This window comes from Cannabis sativa, chromosome X, assembly GCF_029168945.1.
Source record: "Cannabis sativa cultivar Pink pepper isolate KNU-18-1 chromosome X, ASM2916894v1, whole genome shotgun sequence".
NCBI classification, from domain to species: domain Eukaryota; kingdom Viridiplantae; phylum Streptophyta; class Magnoliopsida; order Rosales; family Cannabaceae; genus Cannabis; species Cannabis sativa.
Genome location: NC_083610.1, coordinates 4,431,568 through 4,447,928, shown reverse-complemented (window position 1 = coordinate 4,447,928; position 16,361 = coordinate 4,431,568). Strand labels below are relative to the sequence as shown.

General features: G+C 30.1%; 2 protein-coding genes across 2 annotated transcripts; both read right to left on the bottom strand.

Annotated features, from left to right (window-relative positions):
* Positions 1–503: 503 nt before the first annotated feature.
* LOC115709527 (uncharacterized) lies at positions 504–3,555 on the bottom strand. Its single transcript, XM_030637651.2, has 9 exons — positions 3,058–3,555; positions 2,560–2,763; positions 2,407–2,464; positions 2,252–2,314; positions 1,760–1,835; positions 1,565–1,680; positions 1,369–1,458; positions 1,044–1,175; positions 504–941 (listed from the first exon to the last, which is right to left on the bottom strand). The coding sequence occupies exons 1-9, from the start codon at positions 3,396–3,398 to the stop codon at positions 807–809; spliced, it is 1,215 nt and encodes a 404-aa protein (XP_030493511.2). The 5' UTR covers positions 3,399–3,555; the 3' UTR covers positions 504–806.
* Positions 3,556–14,017: 10,462 nt separating this feature from the next.
* Positions 14,018–16,361, bottom strand: LOC115707344 (E3 ubiquitin-protein ligase AIP2). The gene is made up of 5 exons (XM_030635276.2): positions 15,992–16,361; positions 15,672–15,888; positions 15,365–15,588; positions 15,068–15,283; positions 14,018–14,332 (listed from the first exon to the last, which is right to left on the bottom strand). Exons 1-5 carry the CDS (start codon positions 16,139–16,141, stop codon positions 14,183–14,185), a joined length of 957 nt encoding a protein of 318 aa, XP_030491136.2. The 5' UTR covers positions 16,142–16,361; the 3' UTR covers positions 14,018–14,182.

Here is a 16,361-nt window from a genome sequence, read left to right as displayed (position 1 = left end):
TTTCAGTATGAGAATGTCTTAATTATAATGCTTTCTTATTTGGTAGCAGAATTTAAAAATTAATAAAGTTTTGGTTTATTTTTTTTAAAAAATAAAGTACAAATAAATCAATACCCTTTGAGTCATTATTTTTTTTTTTCCTTTCTTTCCTTTTTGTGGAAAGAGGATAATTAATGCTAATTTTATCAATTTTAGAAATAAAAAGAAATTTGATATAAAATTAAAAAGTGATCAGTAGTATATATGTTTATAAAATTATACTTACTCCCTTTTGTTTTGGGGTAATAAAAGATTAAGGAATAAGAATAGGTTAGAATAGAATATAATTTGAAAAAAAAAAAAAGAAGAAGAAATTAGAGAAATAGTTTATTTATTTTTGTATTGAAAAATATTATTTCTTTTTTTTTTTTAAATGAAATAATCATTCTACCAAAATAAATATAAGAAAAATCATTGTATTGAAACAAATAAATGAAACTAATTTGTGTTCTATAGTCTAAAAGTTAGTAACGAATGCTTCTCTCTTCTCATTTATACCTTTTTTTTTTAAAGAAAAAAAGGTCACTTGAACTAGTCTCAATTGTTACAACATACATTTGACAATCAATATTTGTGTATATATTTATGTAAATGTATACATACAAATCTTTTTGTTTTAGTTCCAAGTCCTATATATTAATTGTGTGTATCTATTAAAACTTAAGGAAAAAAAATTTGTCCATCCCGAATGAAACAGTCTCCCGAGCCACGTTGGGAGGCTGCTCATGGTCGGGATGACATATTGCAGGGTTTAAATCGAAGGCTCTTCAACCTTTGATTTTTCTGAACCAATCGCTAATGGTTCTTACGAGAACTCTAGAGTCATTCAAAGAAAGGGTTTTAAGCCCTTGAGCTAATGCATCTGCTGGAGTGTACAAGTTACCAACTTCCCACTTTGGCTCCTGAAAATGTCAAATTTAAAAACATTTTTTAGTATTAGATGAAAGTGTTCATTCAAACTATGATATTTTTCAAAAGTGAATTATGTAGTGGTGACTTATTACCTGTATGCATGGTGTGATATGGTTACCATTTAGCTCAACTTTTTCTAGTGTCCCACCAATGGACTCTACTCTAGGTTTTAATGTCTCTTCGAGAAGATCTGTCTCGTCTATTGTATCGAAATTGAACTTTACCTATACGACAAACTTAGCCGTGTTACAGATCAATCTTGAATCGAATCTATAGTAGCTATCTCGTCTATTGTGGAATGTGATAATGATTGGAGTAACTCATGCTAAGCAGGTTTGACCTGCCTATGCCTAGGGTCGAACTCAATTTGGTAAAAAAGAAAAAGAGTTTAGAGGGGTAGCAAAATCGCGTACTTACAAGTAGGGTGTGCTTGACATTGTACGAGTTCTTGAATCGGGAGCGATTTTCTGAGGGTGAAGGCTTGAACTCTGATATCCCTTGAGTCACCTACCAAAATACATTTGAAATTCTTGGAAGTGATAAAAGGTAACTAATCATAGTTTGATTCAAACACAAGTTACCATTATTCCATTAGATTTTTCTAAAAATGTACCTCACCAAACACAGACGGTAATTGGTCAACAAACTTAGTGACAGAGTTTAAAGTTTGCTGATCATTATCTGATATCATAGTTCCAGCTGCATCAAGCAACACCTTCCATGCATCCCCTAAATTACATGTATAGTAAATGAGAATGGTATTGTATAACAAACTTTGCAGAAGTATAGAATTTTCATAAATTAATACCTGAGGCATTTCTAGCCATTGAATAAACTGGAGATGATTCTACAACCGGCATCATCTGTCTAACTAGAGGACCCAACTGCAGTAAAACTAGAAATTAGATTCAGAATCAAAAGGGACTAAATACAGCAATTTTCTCTGTTGTATCTTTTTCAAGTCTTTAATGAAATTTTCTAACAATCTATCATTGCTTTGTCAATCTTGGTCATGACCAAAACCTTTCTTATTGTACTAAAACAATTGGGTGAGGCCAACAAAGAAAAAAAAAACAAGTGGGTGGATAGCGAGAAATGCTAAAAGACACCAGTACTGCCTAACACCTCACTTGTATCTAATAGCAATGCTCATTTTCATAGCTAGTGGAAGATGACAAGTGTTTTCTATTTGGTTGAAGAACATTAACATGATAAAATCTCACATATCTATCTTCTTGACAGAAAAACATCTTTGACTTACATAGACAAAAACCATAATAAGAAAAGCAAAACTACTAACCTGCTCAAAGTAAGGTACTGCCTCAGTGGCTGATTTGTTGTTGTATGAAATAATGGCATTGGCCTTAATCACAACAAGACATAAAACCACTCAAGTGAAACTCAGAGTAAATGTCAAAAGAAGAAGATTATGAATAAGAAAACCAACCAACCAACCTTTGGAATCTTTTCATCAAAATAGCTTCCTGTGAGTACTTGAAGCAATGCACCATTACTACAAAGGAAAAAACAACAGAAAATGGTGACTAAATTTGACACGTCAAAAAAACTAACTCAAAAGAACCTCAAACTTTTTTCACCTGACTTTACCTATGGCCAACTGAGAAAAGAGGAAGATCAGAAATTTGGGCAGGAGTTAGATTTGAATTAGGAAGCCCAGTTGCCAAGATGGAATCCAAACAGGTGTTGAATCTCTCATAAACTTGTTTAGCAGCATCAGCATGGTCAAAAGTCACATTGTATGGTACTGATATAATAACATACCCTTCCTTAGCCAATAGCTCAATGACATAGCTGAACCCCAAAATGAAAAACCAGATAGGAAAACAAAGGCAAAGTCATGTAAAAACTCAATTACTCAAACTAAAATCAGTAAAGTTTGAAACTTTAACATCTATAAAGAAAAGGGTATTTTCCTATAATTATGGAGACTCAATTAATCAAAACCAAAATCAGTAAAGTTTGAAACTTTAACATGTATTAAACAAAAGGGTATTTTCCTATAATCGTGGAAACTCAATTAATCAAAACCATAATCAGTATAGATTGAAGCTTTATCATGTATTAAACAAAAGGGTATTTTCCTACCTGTATGTAAGTTCAGGAACAGCTCCCAAAAAGGCTCCTCCCAAGAATTTGATGATTGCCCTGGGCTTCACTCCAATAGGGGGAGGTATTACAAGGCAAGAATCTATTTGAGTGAAATTTAGATTATTGCTGATTTTTATGGTGTTGTTGGTGTTTTTGTTATTAGCTCTGACCATGGCTCTAATCCCACGAAATTGGAGCTTGGTTTTGCCATGGAAATGGGATAGAAAAAAGTGATTGGTTTTGGTTTTGTTCAGAGAAGGTAAGTAACTGAATTTGGTGGTGAACAAGGAAGAAGATGAAGTAGTAATATTGGTAGTTGCCAGAAGCTCCATACCCATAATGAAACAAGGAATGAGTTTTTATTTATTTATTTGTGAAGTTTAATGTGACATTTGGTTTAAGAAAGTTTGTAAAGTTTGAGTCTTTTTAATGTAGGTTGGTCGTTGAGCCACGATTTCAAATCCCAAACTAATCATTGGTAGTGTCCGACTCCTGAGCTCAGAAAAATAATACAATTAACGACTTGTCGTTTTATGTCCATTTATAACTACATGTCGTTTGTAAGAGAAAAAAATATACTAGGGGTGTTTGGTATGTGGTTGTGATAGTTAGTGGTCCGGTAATCCGTAAGAGGAAAGATTGGGAGTTGTGTAATCCCACATCGTCTAGGAATAAGTGTGATGATTCTGAGACTCTGTAGGTATGATACTACACAGTTGAAGAGAGTTTAAATGAATTGATTGGTACTACATATATCAATAAGATGAATCTTCTTTTCGGTAGTCCATCATGAAAGAACTTCAAAATTAAGCGTGTTTCACCTGAGTAATTAGTCTGTGGAGGAAGGACCAATGGACGCTTAAGCAAGGATGTTACGATAATTAAAATTATTAGATTAATTGGAATAATAATGCAGAGAATATATTTGTTAATAAACTTATAACAGTGTTTGGTTATGCATGAAAATATCTAGTTAGACTACTGTTAATTGAATTATATTGTTTGACTGAACATAAGAATCTAATAAATTGTTGTAAAAAGTTAAATAAAAAAATATTAATATATTAAGTTATGGTATTAAGATTACGGAAATATTTAAAATTCAAAATTTTGAAAGTATTTAAGATTATCCCAACAGAAGGTAATCTTATTTCTAAAGTAATAATTTTCCCATACTTAAAATAGGAAAAACCTTACACCAAACATGATAATGTAAAAGATTATTATTCATATAAAAACATTATATCATACCAAACAACCCCTGAAAGTAAGAAAATTGCTAATATTAGTGCTGGCAAAGCAACACTAGTGTTAAGTGATAACTTCAGACTAAGGTGATAATAGTATGGGGTCCTATGATCAAATCTAACTTATGTAACTCAAAAATATATTTATATATGTTATATTATTTGATATAATATAATATAGATTAAAATATTTAAATGTGACAAATTATATATTAATAAGAGATTAATATATATTATGTGTTGTAGGTTATATTATATCATATATAGTATAATAATACACATAAAATTGTAACATATGATGAGTTACAAATCTGAAAATAGATTGTAACTTAAGGATCACAATTGACAAATATGTAATTATGTGAGTTGTTACATATGGGAGTTATGGAATTAATGGGATAAGTTTCTAGTTGTTAGATACTGTTACAATACTCAAGTATATCATTTAAATGGGTATTGGGACGTTGGGAAAAGATTTAACTTGGAGAGGAGTTACATTTTGAGTTCTCTGGGAACAGTTGTTTAATAGTTGTTTTTATGTTGTTTTATAGTTATTTTCGAACATCTGGAACCAGATTTTTGAAAACTTCGTTTTTATCCCATTAAACACAAATTAAAGTGTTGGTAACAGCCATGTGATGAAAGGATTTGATTTTCAAATGTGATCCTCAAAACACTATAAATAGAAGTCTTAGGTTCACTTTGGGTGAAGAAGTTTCTATCAAAAGAGAACATTGCTAGAAACACTATAGGCTTGATAAATTCAAAAAGCTATTTTCATTCTTTTCTTTTCTCTAAGTGCTTGTGGTAGGAGAAAATAAGCTTTTGGACAAATGTGTAAGATCTTGTTTAAGTTTTGTGATTCCCCTATTATATATACACTTGTGGTGTATGTGGTGTTAAGATTACTCTCATATCTCTTTTATATATAATATATATATTGTGATTCATGTGTAACATTATTTAATCTATATTTTTGTCCTTTGTATTATTTATCATTGAGTTGTACTCTTGTTGGTTTGATATTTCTATTGGAGCACAACAATTTTCCAACAGTCAAAAGCTTATCCTTTCCTACCTAGCTTCAATGGAATGTAAGAAATCAACATGTGGTAATACAAAGGTAAGAATTGTGATATTTTGTGATTTACTATTTTTATAATAGTAAAATTTATATTCACATATTTTTCTATATTGAAATATATGTATATATATATGAGTTATATATGTTGTGTGTATATATCAATAGAGTGATATATAATATGACATTTGAATATGTTACATGTTAATATGTATATGTGAGATATGCATAATATATAACATGTATATGAATTATATATATATATATTATATATATTGAGCATATGATAATATATATTTATGATGAGAATATTTATGTATGTGATACATATATAATATATATTATGTGGAGATGATATATATTATGATGAGTATATGTTATATATGCGAGATATGTATCAGATATAGTTGTGATGTATATTAATATTATGTGTATGTTATCTATGAGATGATAGTAACATATATAATTCTATGCATGAGAGTTATATATATTATTGGTATATAATAATATATGTATAACTAATCATATTTAGTTTATATGATAATAATAATAGTGATGATGATGAAAAGTTGTGTTCATCATTTTTTGAGAATAAAGAGTTTTGGAATTATTTTTCCATTAGTGGTTTTTATCTCATTTTATGAGATGAGAAAGTGAACTATATATGAGAGTTACACTTATGAGATTTGTCTTGTCATAGCAAGAAGAAATAGATCAAAGTGGATCTAAACTTATAAAATGAGTCATAATTGGAAGAGCAATTTTAGACTCAAATCAAAGTGAATCATTGTGGATTCAAAAATTGTGAAAAGATAACAAAATTGGAGAAGCAACTTTGAATCTTAGAAAATCAAAGTAGTGAACAAAATTGATGAGAATTTTGTCAGCTTTGGTATAATTTTGGGCTAATCTCAATGAGGAGATAACCTTAAAATTATGGGTAAAAATAATCATATTATTTTTTAAATGGTGATGTGAGTTTGATATTTTAGTTTTGTTGAGAAAACTAAAAATGTCAAATGATATTTTTCAAAGTGACCTTAAAGAGTCATTTTAAGAGGAAAATACACAAAAAATGATATTTTATATACACTTTATGGTGGAAATGTGGGGGTAAGCCACAAACTTAATTAAAATGTGATGAGACATTGTTGATTAGTTATTTGATTTGGAATTCAAATTCTAAATCAATTTTGGCTATGTGCATATGCGAAAGTTTTGACATATTTTGGTGTCAAAATTTTAGTGAAAATAATTTCAAGAAGGAAATTAAAGAGAAATTATAGAGACAAAGAGATTTTCTATATTTTAAAATCAAGATATTATCTTGATAGTGAAATGTGAGAAAATGTGGGGGTGATATCCAATATTTAACAAATAATTTGGTAAAAGAATGGATGATATGTGAAATTTAGGCATGCTTGGTGCCTAAGACTTGAGTATAACTTAGACATGTTTGGTGTCTAAAGTTAGTGTATAAATTTTGATATGCTTGGTATCAAAATATGTGAGAAATTAAGTAAGTGTGAAAATTAATCTTCAATGATTAAATTTTCAAAGCTTAAGTATACTTAAGGAGAAAAGTGACCATGTAATAATGGACACTAATTTTAGCTAGCAAGATTCGCTTGGAATCGAAAAGTGTGTGGTTATAACAAATCGCTTAATCTCTGTACAAGATTAAATCATGAAATTTCGAGGGATGGGAACTAAACTCCCTTAGAGTTTTACTCATTGATGATAACCTATCTTAACACTAGTGAAAATCTAGTCTTAAGTTCAATAGGTAATAACAAGTCAATAGAGTGAAAAAGTAGTACTCAACTTGTCCCATCTATGAAAGAGTACTAATGGTAAAATTTAGAGGGTTAAAACCGAAAGGTTTTTTTAATGGAATGATGTGTCTAAAGAGAAGTGTGAGACACTAATTTCCACCTATATGGACAAGAGGTGGTGCCGCCTTGTTGGAATTATTTTACCAGGATCTTAGATCTACTCACAAGTATGTTTATTAACATCCTAAATATGAACTTTCTAAAACGATAAATTAAACACATATAAAGTTTAAGAAACCTTACATTGGGTGCAGCGGAATATAATGACTCCTTCCGTTCAGATATCTAGCCCTTGATTCCTTTCTGTAGCAGAGCATTATCAATATACGAACACGGATCTCTTTCTCTGAATCTTTGATGCTGAAACTCCTTTGCTGAATGTCTTTCTTCACGATCTTCCTCACTATGATTGAGGTATCACTTGATGTGTGTGGGCACTACTCTAATCACTAAGGATTTCGAAATTCTAAGGAAGAAGAGAGAGAGTGGTCAGCTAAAGATAGTTAGAGAGAAGGCTCAGTTTTTTCTGATTCAGAAAGTCTGAAGAAAAGTGTAATTTTCCTGAAGCCTTCACTATCTATTTATAGCATTCCACTAGGGTTAGATTTGAATTATATGGCATTAAAATAATGAAAAAATCAGTTTAAATTTCCTACAAAAGTGGCAGGCCCTATACTAGTGGATTTGGGCCTCACTTTTTGCAATTTTGCAGTTTTACATTTTCTGCATCTGATTTTCTCAAAAACGCCAATTTTCTAATTCAACCATTTAAATACCAATTCTAACTATTTAATAACTATAAATAATTATTAAATAATATTGTCATTTATCATATTTATTAATTGAACCATACAAAGTATCATAATTAACAAATATGCCCCTATAAACTCTTTCTTTACAATTTCGCCCTTACTTAGTGAAAATTTCACAAATAGACATAGTCTAATTTGAGAATTATAATTGATTAATCAAAACCAATTACATGAGTCTTACAAGCAATATTATCTCAACTAGTGGGGGGACCATGGGTCTATATAACCGAGCTTCCAATAAGTAGATCAAGAATTTAGCACTAAAATTCACTAACTTATTAATTCTTCGTTGAATCCACGCATAGAACTTAGAATTGCACTCTCAGTATATAGAATGCTCTATATGTTCCACCATATAGACACATCATTAGTTATCCATTGTTATAATCCTAATGTGATCAATGATCCTCTATATGAATGATCTACACTGTAAAGGGATTAAATTACCGTTACACCCTACAATGTATTTATTCCTTAAAACACTTGACCCCGTATAAATGATATTTCAGCTTATGTGAAATGAGTACTCTACCATTTATGTTCGTTTGGTCAAGCTCGAAGGAGATCATCCTTTGCTTACTATTCGCCAGATAGAAGCTATAGATTCCATGTTTATGATAGCGCTCCCACTCAATTGCACTACCGTGTTCCCAAAATGTACGTATCACCCTGACCTAAAAGTAGGCTTAACTAACAAATCAAAGAACACGAATAGCCTTTCAAGATTGAGCCTAATCATATCAGGATTAAGATCATTTGATCTAGGATCAACTAGGCGATATTGACTTGAATAGATATTACGGTAAGTTTAATAAATCTAAGTCAAAGTTCAATATCGGTCCCTTCCGATGCATACTCCATGCATCCAACCTGAGCTTTACTTTAACCAATGTTCTGGAAAGAACATAGTATTTCTCCAAATACAAGTAAACTCTTGTTGTAGATTATCATATCGTAAAACCACAGTCTCGATAAATCTAGGAAACTTTATTCACATAGTCATGTTTACTTTCCAATGTGTTGACGGCACAATAAACAGGATCAAGTATGTGAAAAGGGTTTCAGATGAATTTATACATTATGTACATATAATCATGAAATAAATCATGTGAACCATGCAACATTAAATGTTATTTCTGATCTATATTAATAAGTAAATCTGATTATATTGAAATGAGTTTTATTTAGGGCATAAAACCCAACACGCCTCTTATGAGAATTGGGAGTTATTCTCTAGAGAGTTCATGAAATGGATGTTGCACATGGCCATTAATGGTGCACAAGCGAGATATAATGAGGTCTCTAGTGAACTCTAGCAAAGATGTGTGTGTTATCACCAGTTTGTATTAAAGAAATAGTGGTTCAATGCTTCGGCAACCAAGATTTCAACAAACTTTGCGGTAACTACACTAAGGTAAAATTCAAATCAAAAGACATTTTACTTTATGCATCTAAGCAAGATCTCTATAAAAGTGTTTGATTTATTCAATCAAAGTGGGGGATATATGTAATATTTGATTGATTAAATAATGTTACAACGGTGTGTCACAAATTTTAATCTAGTGGGTGAATGTTATATTATTTGATATAATATAATATAGATTAAAATATTTAAATGTGACAAATTATATATTAATAGGAGATTAATATATATTATGTGTTGTAGGTTATATTATATCATATATAGTATAATAATACACATAAAATTGTAACATATGATGAGTTACAAATCTAAAAATAGATTGTAACTTAAGGATCACAATTGATAAATATGTAATTATGTGAGTTGTTACATATGGGAGTTATGGAATTAATGGGATAAGTTTCTAGCTGTTAGAAACTGTTACAATACTCAATTATATCATTTAAATGGGTATTGGGACGTTGGGAAAAGATTTAACTTGGAGAGGAGTTACATTTTGAGTTATCTGGGAACAGTTGTTTAATAGTTGTTTTTATGTTGTTTTATGGTTGTTTTCGAACATCTGGAACCAGATTTTTGAAAACGTTCATAAACGTATATAAATTAATTGAGCATGTTTCCAGCTCTCTTGTCCAACGTTTTTATCCTATTAAACACAAATTAAAGTGTTGGTAACAACCATGTGATGAAAGGATTTGATTTTCAAATGTGATCCTCAAAACACTATAAATAGAGGTCTTGGGTTCACTTTGGGTGAAGAAGTTTTTATCAAAAGACATTGCTAGAAACACTATAGGCTTGATAAATTCAAAAAGCTATTTCCATTCTTTTTTTTTTCCCTAAGTGCTTGTGGTATGGGGAAATAAGCTTTTGGACAAAGGTGTAAGACCTTGTTCAAGTTTTGTGATTCCCCTATTATACACTTGTGGTGTATGTGGTGTTAAGATTACTCTCACATCTCTTTTATATATATATATATATTGTGATTCATGTGTAACATTATTTAATCTATATTTTTGTCCTTTGTATTATTTGTCATTGAGTTGTAATCTTGTTCGTTTGATATTTCTATTGGAGCACAACAATTTTCTAACAATATATATAAAAAAAAATCCCAATGAAAGAAGTAAAAATTGTGTTATATATTCAGCACAAATTATTACTTTGTAATATATAGTTGTATTTATATTTAGCATTGTGCTCCAATGCATGTAATTATTGATGCAAAACTTAATGTTTGATTAATATTTTTTTTAAAATATCAAAAATAATAGCTTTATGATTAAAATGTTAAAAAATAAAAAAAGAATATAAATGGTATAATTTAATGCTATAATTAAATATACTAAAGAAAATAATGAAAGTGCATAAAAATAAATAAATAAAGTAGTTTATTTATGTTTTTTTTTTTAAAAAAAAAAAAGTAGTATATTTATGGTTAAATTTTGTATTATAGTAAATATTGTGTGAAGTTTATATTATCTTGGCATACCATTAGAGTTTTTTATTAATTAAGCGAGCTATATTTTAACTTTGTAACACTTACTTGCATTTCTAGAGAGACATGTTATTACCCACACTCAAAAAAAAAATGTTATTACTGTTAGTGTAATTTGATATTGAATTTTATATATTTTAATTTAATAAACATTTTAAGAAGTGAATTATGGTTTTGCTATATTCAAATAATAAATCTTCATTTATTGATCACGTCTATATAAAAAAAATAATATAATTTACATGTATTAACTTTAAATATCTAATATTAACACTAAAATAATAATAATTTATAATTTATTTTAATAATGTTTGGTAAAGTTGAATTATAATTTTTTTTTTTTTTGAACAAATTAGATTTGTATTTATAATATCAAATGCAAGTTAATTATTTTAAGTGTTAATTTTTTTAGAAAAAAATATGAATTTCACAATTATCAACACCTAAATTGTACCTAAATTATTATATATTATTAATTTATAATAAATAATATTATGGGATATGAATAATTATTTCTTCTACTAATATATTATATTTTGTGAAAACTTAGTATCTTAAATGTAGATTTATGATTTATTCAATGGAGCTCCAATTATTTATAAATGAGAATAAAATAAAAAATTATCTTTTACTCTATGTGGGACAAAATTATATTTTTTTAATTCTAATTTCATATCATAACTTTTTTTCTATTTAGGCCTTCAAAGTAAATAAGCATATCTTATCTCTACTAACATGCGTATTCACTTATTAATTACAAGAAATATATATATAGTAAAATCTTTATAAAGTGTTACGTTACAGTCTAGATTAAAATAACTTTTCTATAATCATAAAAATAACTAATAATGGGATTGTATGAATTATGATAGAGAACTTTTTTACAAGTTCAACACTATCATGAATTTAATCCTAATCAACAAAGAAATTTGAAGTTTTCATGATTAATTTTGTTCAAATTTGTTAAGTTAAAATATACAAATGAATTAGAAAAAGAAACTTTATTTGTTTGTAGATAATTATTTATCAATATTTATCGAAATTGTATCATCACAATGTGATCTAAGTTAGAATGCAAGTAGGGATCTAAGTTAGAGCGTTGGTGTAAATAGAATATTGGATTGTTTATTTTTACTATAATGGCATATTTATTTATGGGATTAAGGAATGAAAATGAAGAATGAAATTTATTACTTTAAAAAATAAGAATAATTATGTGAGTCTCAAACTCATTTGGAATTGAGAAATGGGATTAGTAATTCCATTCCTTCTTTTTGTTTGTTTTTTTTTTTTTTTTTGTAAAAAAAAAAACAACTACAAAGAAGAAGGTAGGGCTGAACATTTAAACCCGAGAACCCGCCCACCCACTACCAAAAAAGACGAAAAATTAAAAACCCGTAAATTCGGGTCGGGTCCAACCCAAAAATAGGCCACATGAGTATCGGGTTTGGATTTTAAAAACACACACAATATTCATCGGGTTATAATCCGAAACCCACATAACTAAAAGTATATATATATTTTTATTACCTTTAAAAACAGTATTAAGTTATTAACTATTAAATATAATATAATAATACTACTGACAAACTTAAAATGAATAATATTCTTTACAACTCACCACCTCTGCTTCACTCATCTCCCACCACCGCAAGTCCACCATCTCAGATTCTTATCTCCTTCTTCTTCTCCAGCAATTGGCTCAGTCCGGTGACGGCGAGGCTCTCCCTAACCTCCAAATTCTCCCAAGCGTCGACTCCTCCTCCTCCAAGAAAGCTCCGCCATGCTCATTGCCCAGTCGCCCACTGCTGCCACTATAGCTTTTACATGGTATGAATCTTAAATTTTTTATTTGCATTATTTTTTCTCATTTTTTGAACTTAAGTTATATCTCTATATGCCTAGGAACACTATCCACTTGTTTTATTGCTCTCAAAGTCAAACAGTATATATAGTGTAACACTAACAGTACATTGATATATATACCCATCACGTTTTAATAGTACATTAATTTTTAACACTAAAGTCTATGGTATTTTTAAAAACAAAATTTTATTTGGGGCCAAAAATAATTCATTCGGACTAAGATCAATAAAAACCGAACCCGACCACAACATACCCGACAAACCTGACCCAAAACTTGCTAAACCCAACCACCCGAAAATTGGGTTCAGTTACACATTTTAAATACCCGAAATCCAAAAGCCCGAACCCGACCATCCGAAAACCCAAAAATCTGACCCGTGTGCAGCCCTAGAAGAAGGGAGTCCAAGACAACATAGATTACGACACAACCCCATTCCAAATAAGGCCACTCTATTCCTTCTAAAATTTTTTAAATTAAATTTTACTCATTTTTAATTATATATATTTTTATAAATAACATCAAAAGAAATCCTAATAAAACTTAAAAAACTAATCCAAATAAAACTTAAAAATTTATTTTGTAACTTAAAATAAATAATCGATTCAGATTCGAAAGCAATATTAATACATAAATAAAAAATAAACAATTTATTCTGAAACTGATTCATGATCAATTCGATTCTTTGTCATTCTGATTACTTGTAAGTAAATACACTACAAATGTACATCCAATTTGCACAAATAATATTTAAATTGTAAATTGGTTTGGATTAGGATTATTTTCTTAATGAGCATTGCTATGAGACACCCATAGTACCTAGAATCACAATGAAGTGTCGCTTTATAATTGTTTGACGATTTTCTTATTAAAGTAAAACAAATGAAACCTGATATTGAATTGCACTAATAGTGATATTACACCTCACAAGAGTGCTTGTCATCATAGCATTTCTCTTTCTTAATAACCCTACACTCCATAACATTTGAAGATAAAAAAGTTAAAAAAAAAAAAAAAAAAAAAAAAAAAAAAAAAAACTATACAACAAAGAGAAACTCAAACCCAACCTTATTATATTTGAAACCAAAATGCTAAAATGTTGGAACTGAGTAAAATTCAATGACCAATGTTGAAACTAAACCTATCAAATATAGTTCGAGCCGAAAGAACATTGACCTTATAAATACAGCAAACACATTTAAATTCATGGTCTCATCTTGCAATATCAATAGAACTCAGAACCAGAATATGTTATGTGCTCAGAATATATATTTTATATGAAAAGTTAAGAAGATTAAAAAGTTGCACAACTGTTAATTTGTAATAACAAATAATGATTAACACAGATGAGCAAATGTTGCTCTAAACATACATGTATTCACCCCCATGAAGAGCATTGGCAGCACCTTTCCTCTCTTCTTCAGCCTCCTTTTCTCTCTCCTTCCAACTCTCGTATGCATGATCATCGGTTCTCAACTCGTGTCGACATATCGGACATGAATTGTGCTCATCCTATCATCCATTTATCAATAAAAAACCAATCAATAAAATGAAAATTCTCAAGCAAGAACACAAGAGAACAATAACATAAACTATGGAACTATAGTAACACCAACTCAAAATCCATTACACTTTTATGAAATTATGAATGATTATCAATTCTCAACTTGGGTCGACATATTGGATAAGAATTGTGTTCATCCTATGTAGGTAACCAAGACAGACTCGAACCTCAGAACTTGTGGGAGCAAACCACATGTCCAACCATTTGAGCTACCTTTCTCGGATTAAAAACATGTCAAGAATGGAACTATAGTAACATCAAATCCAAAGTTGATGGCATTTATATGCATGATTCTTAAATTTCAACTAGTATAGACATGCCTTAGAAGAACTTGTGCTCATCTATTCAACCATGAGTAATGATATGTATACATAAAAATAAATCACACACTTACGTGTAAAACCCGTCTTAAATAAATATGATTAGTTAAAATTACTTGATACATAAGTGTGTGTCAAGTTTGTCTGTGCCTGCATATCCATTTATCAACCAAACCAATCCATGAAATGTAAATTCTCAAGCAAGAAAACAAGGAGACAAAAATATCAACTAATGAAACTTTAGTAATATCAAATCAAAAAGTTGATTCCAATTCTATCCAAAATCATCAGTTTCCAAAGAAAAGAAAAACATACAAACTAAGAAACAATAGTAACATCAAAATCAAAAGTTTAAGGCATTACCAGCCAGGGCTTTAGGCAAGGAGGGTGGAAAGTGTGATTGCAAGGCAACTCTTGCATCTTATCATTCATAACCAAATTCTCTTTGCAAATAGCACACTCAGCCTCTTTATCAAGCTTCTCCAATACCTCTTTTGTAATATTGATTATTGGAAGCTTAGCCACTACTTCTTTACTAGCTGGTGGTACTCTAGGGGCTGCTCTATCATCCTCCATTATCTACACAAATTTCACTTCATAAGAACTCTACATATATAATACTTCAAAAGCTACATACTAAGATAGAATCTAGAGCAATACCGGTAGTAGAAAATCATCTAAATTTTCCATAAGAGATTGAATTAAGCTAGCTGCTGCAGGATCAGAAGGGTTCTCATCTTCAAGTGCAGCTGCTATTGATTGGGAAGAAGAAGAAGATTCAGCTGGCAAGAGTGAAGCTGCAGCATTCAGAAGATTGGCTTGAACAAGCCATTGAGGCTGAGGAGGCTCTCTATCAACCGTTAGATGACCCTCAAACAAGTAACCTGAAATTGATCAAAATTTTCAACTAAAGATTCAAACATGAACAAACCCCATTTCAAATCATTACCCCAAATCGAAAAATTACCTCGTGAACTGGTTGATTGGGATGAATGAGAAGGATTATCTTCCTGATTCAAAACCTCCTTAGCCTGAGAAATACAAGCCCCCAAATGGGTCTTCTGAGAAGAATCTGAAACCAAGCTTTGGGCTTGTTCAAACAAATCCATTCCGGCAGCCCAAAACCCCGGCGAGGTGTACCTCGTCTTTAACACCGTCGCAACTCGGCATATAACAGAATAGAACTACAAAAAAAAAAAAAAAAAAAAAAAAAAACCTAAAATTCAAATCTTTATCAAAAACCCACTAAATTAAAAACATGTAAAGAATCAGAGAATAAAAAAGTACCAATTTTTGAATAGAAGGAGAAGAAGAGGCGTAACGATGATGAAGAAGAGATTTTAGGGTTGATATTGCTTCCTCGAATTTTTGCTTCTTTGATAGATCTCTTTGTAATTCCTCCAATTGTTGTTTCAGACCATTTTCATCACTCTCCATTTTTGATTTTCTTTGTAATTTGATTCTATATACGTGTATATATATATATATATCTGGTAATGGAATTGGGATCTTTGTGAGATTTTTTCTTGTGAAGGGGGTCACCTCCTTCACCGACCCGTTTGGGGAAGAAAGGTTAGGGAGAACATGATTGGGTGTGTTACGTTCCTTGTAAGCTTACGGTAAACCCCACTCCTCCACTCCTGTGTAGCCACGTGGT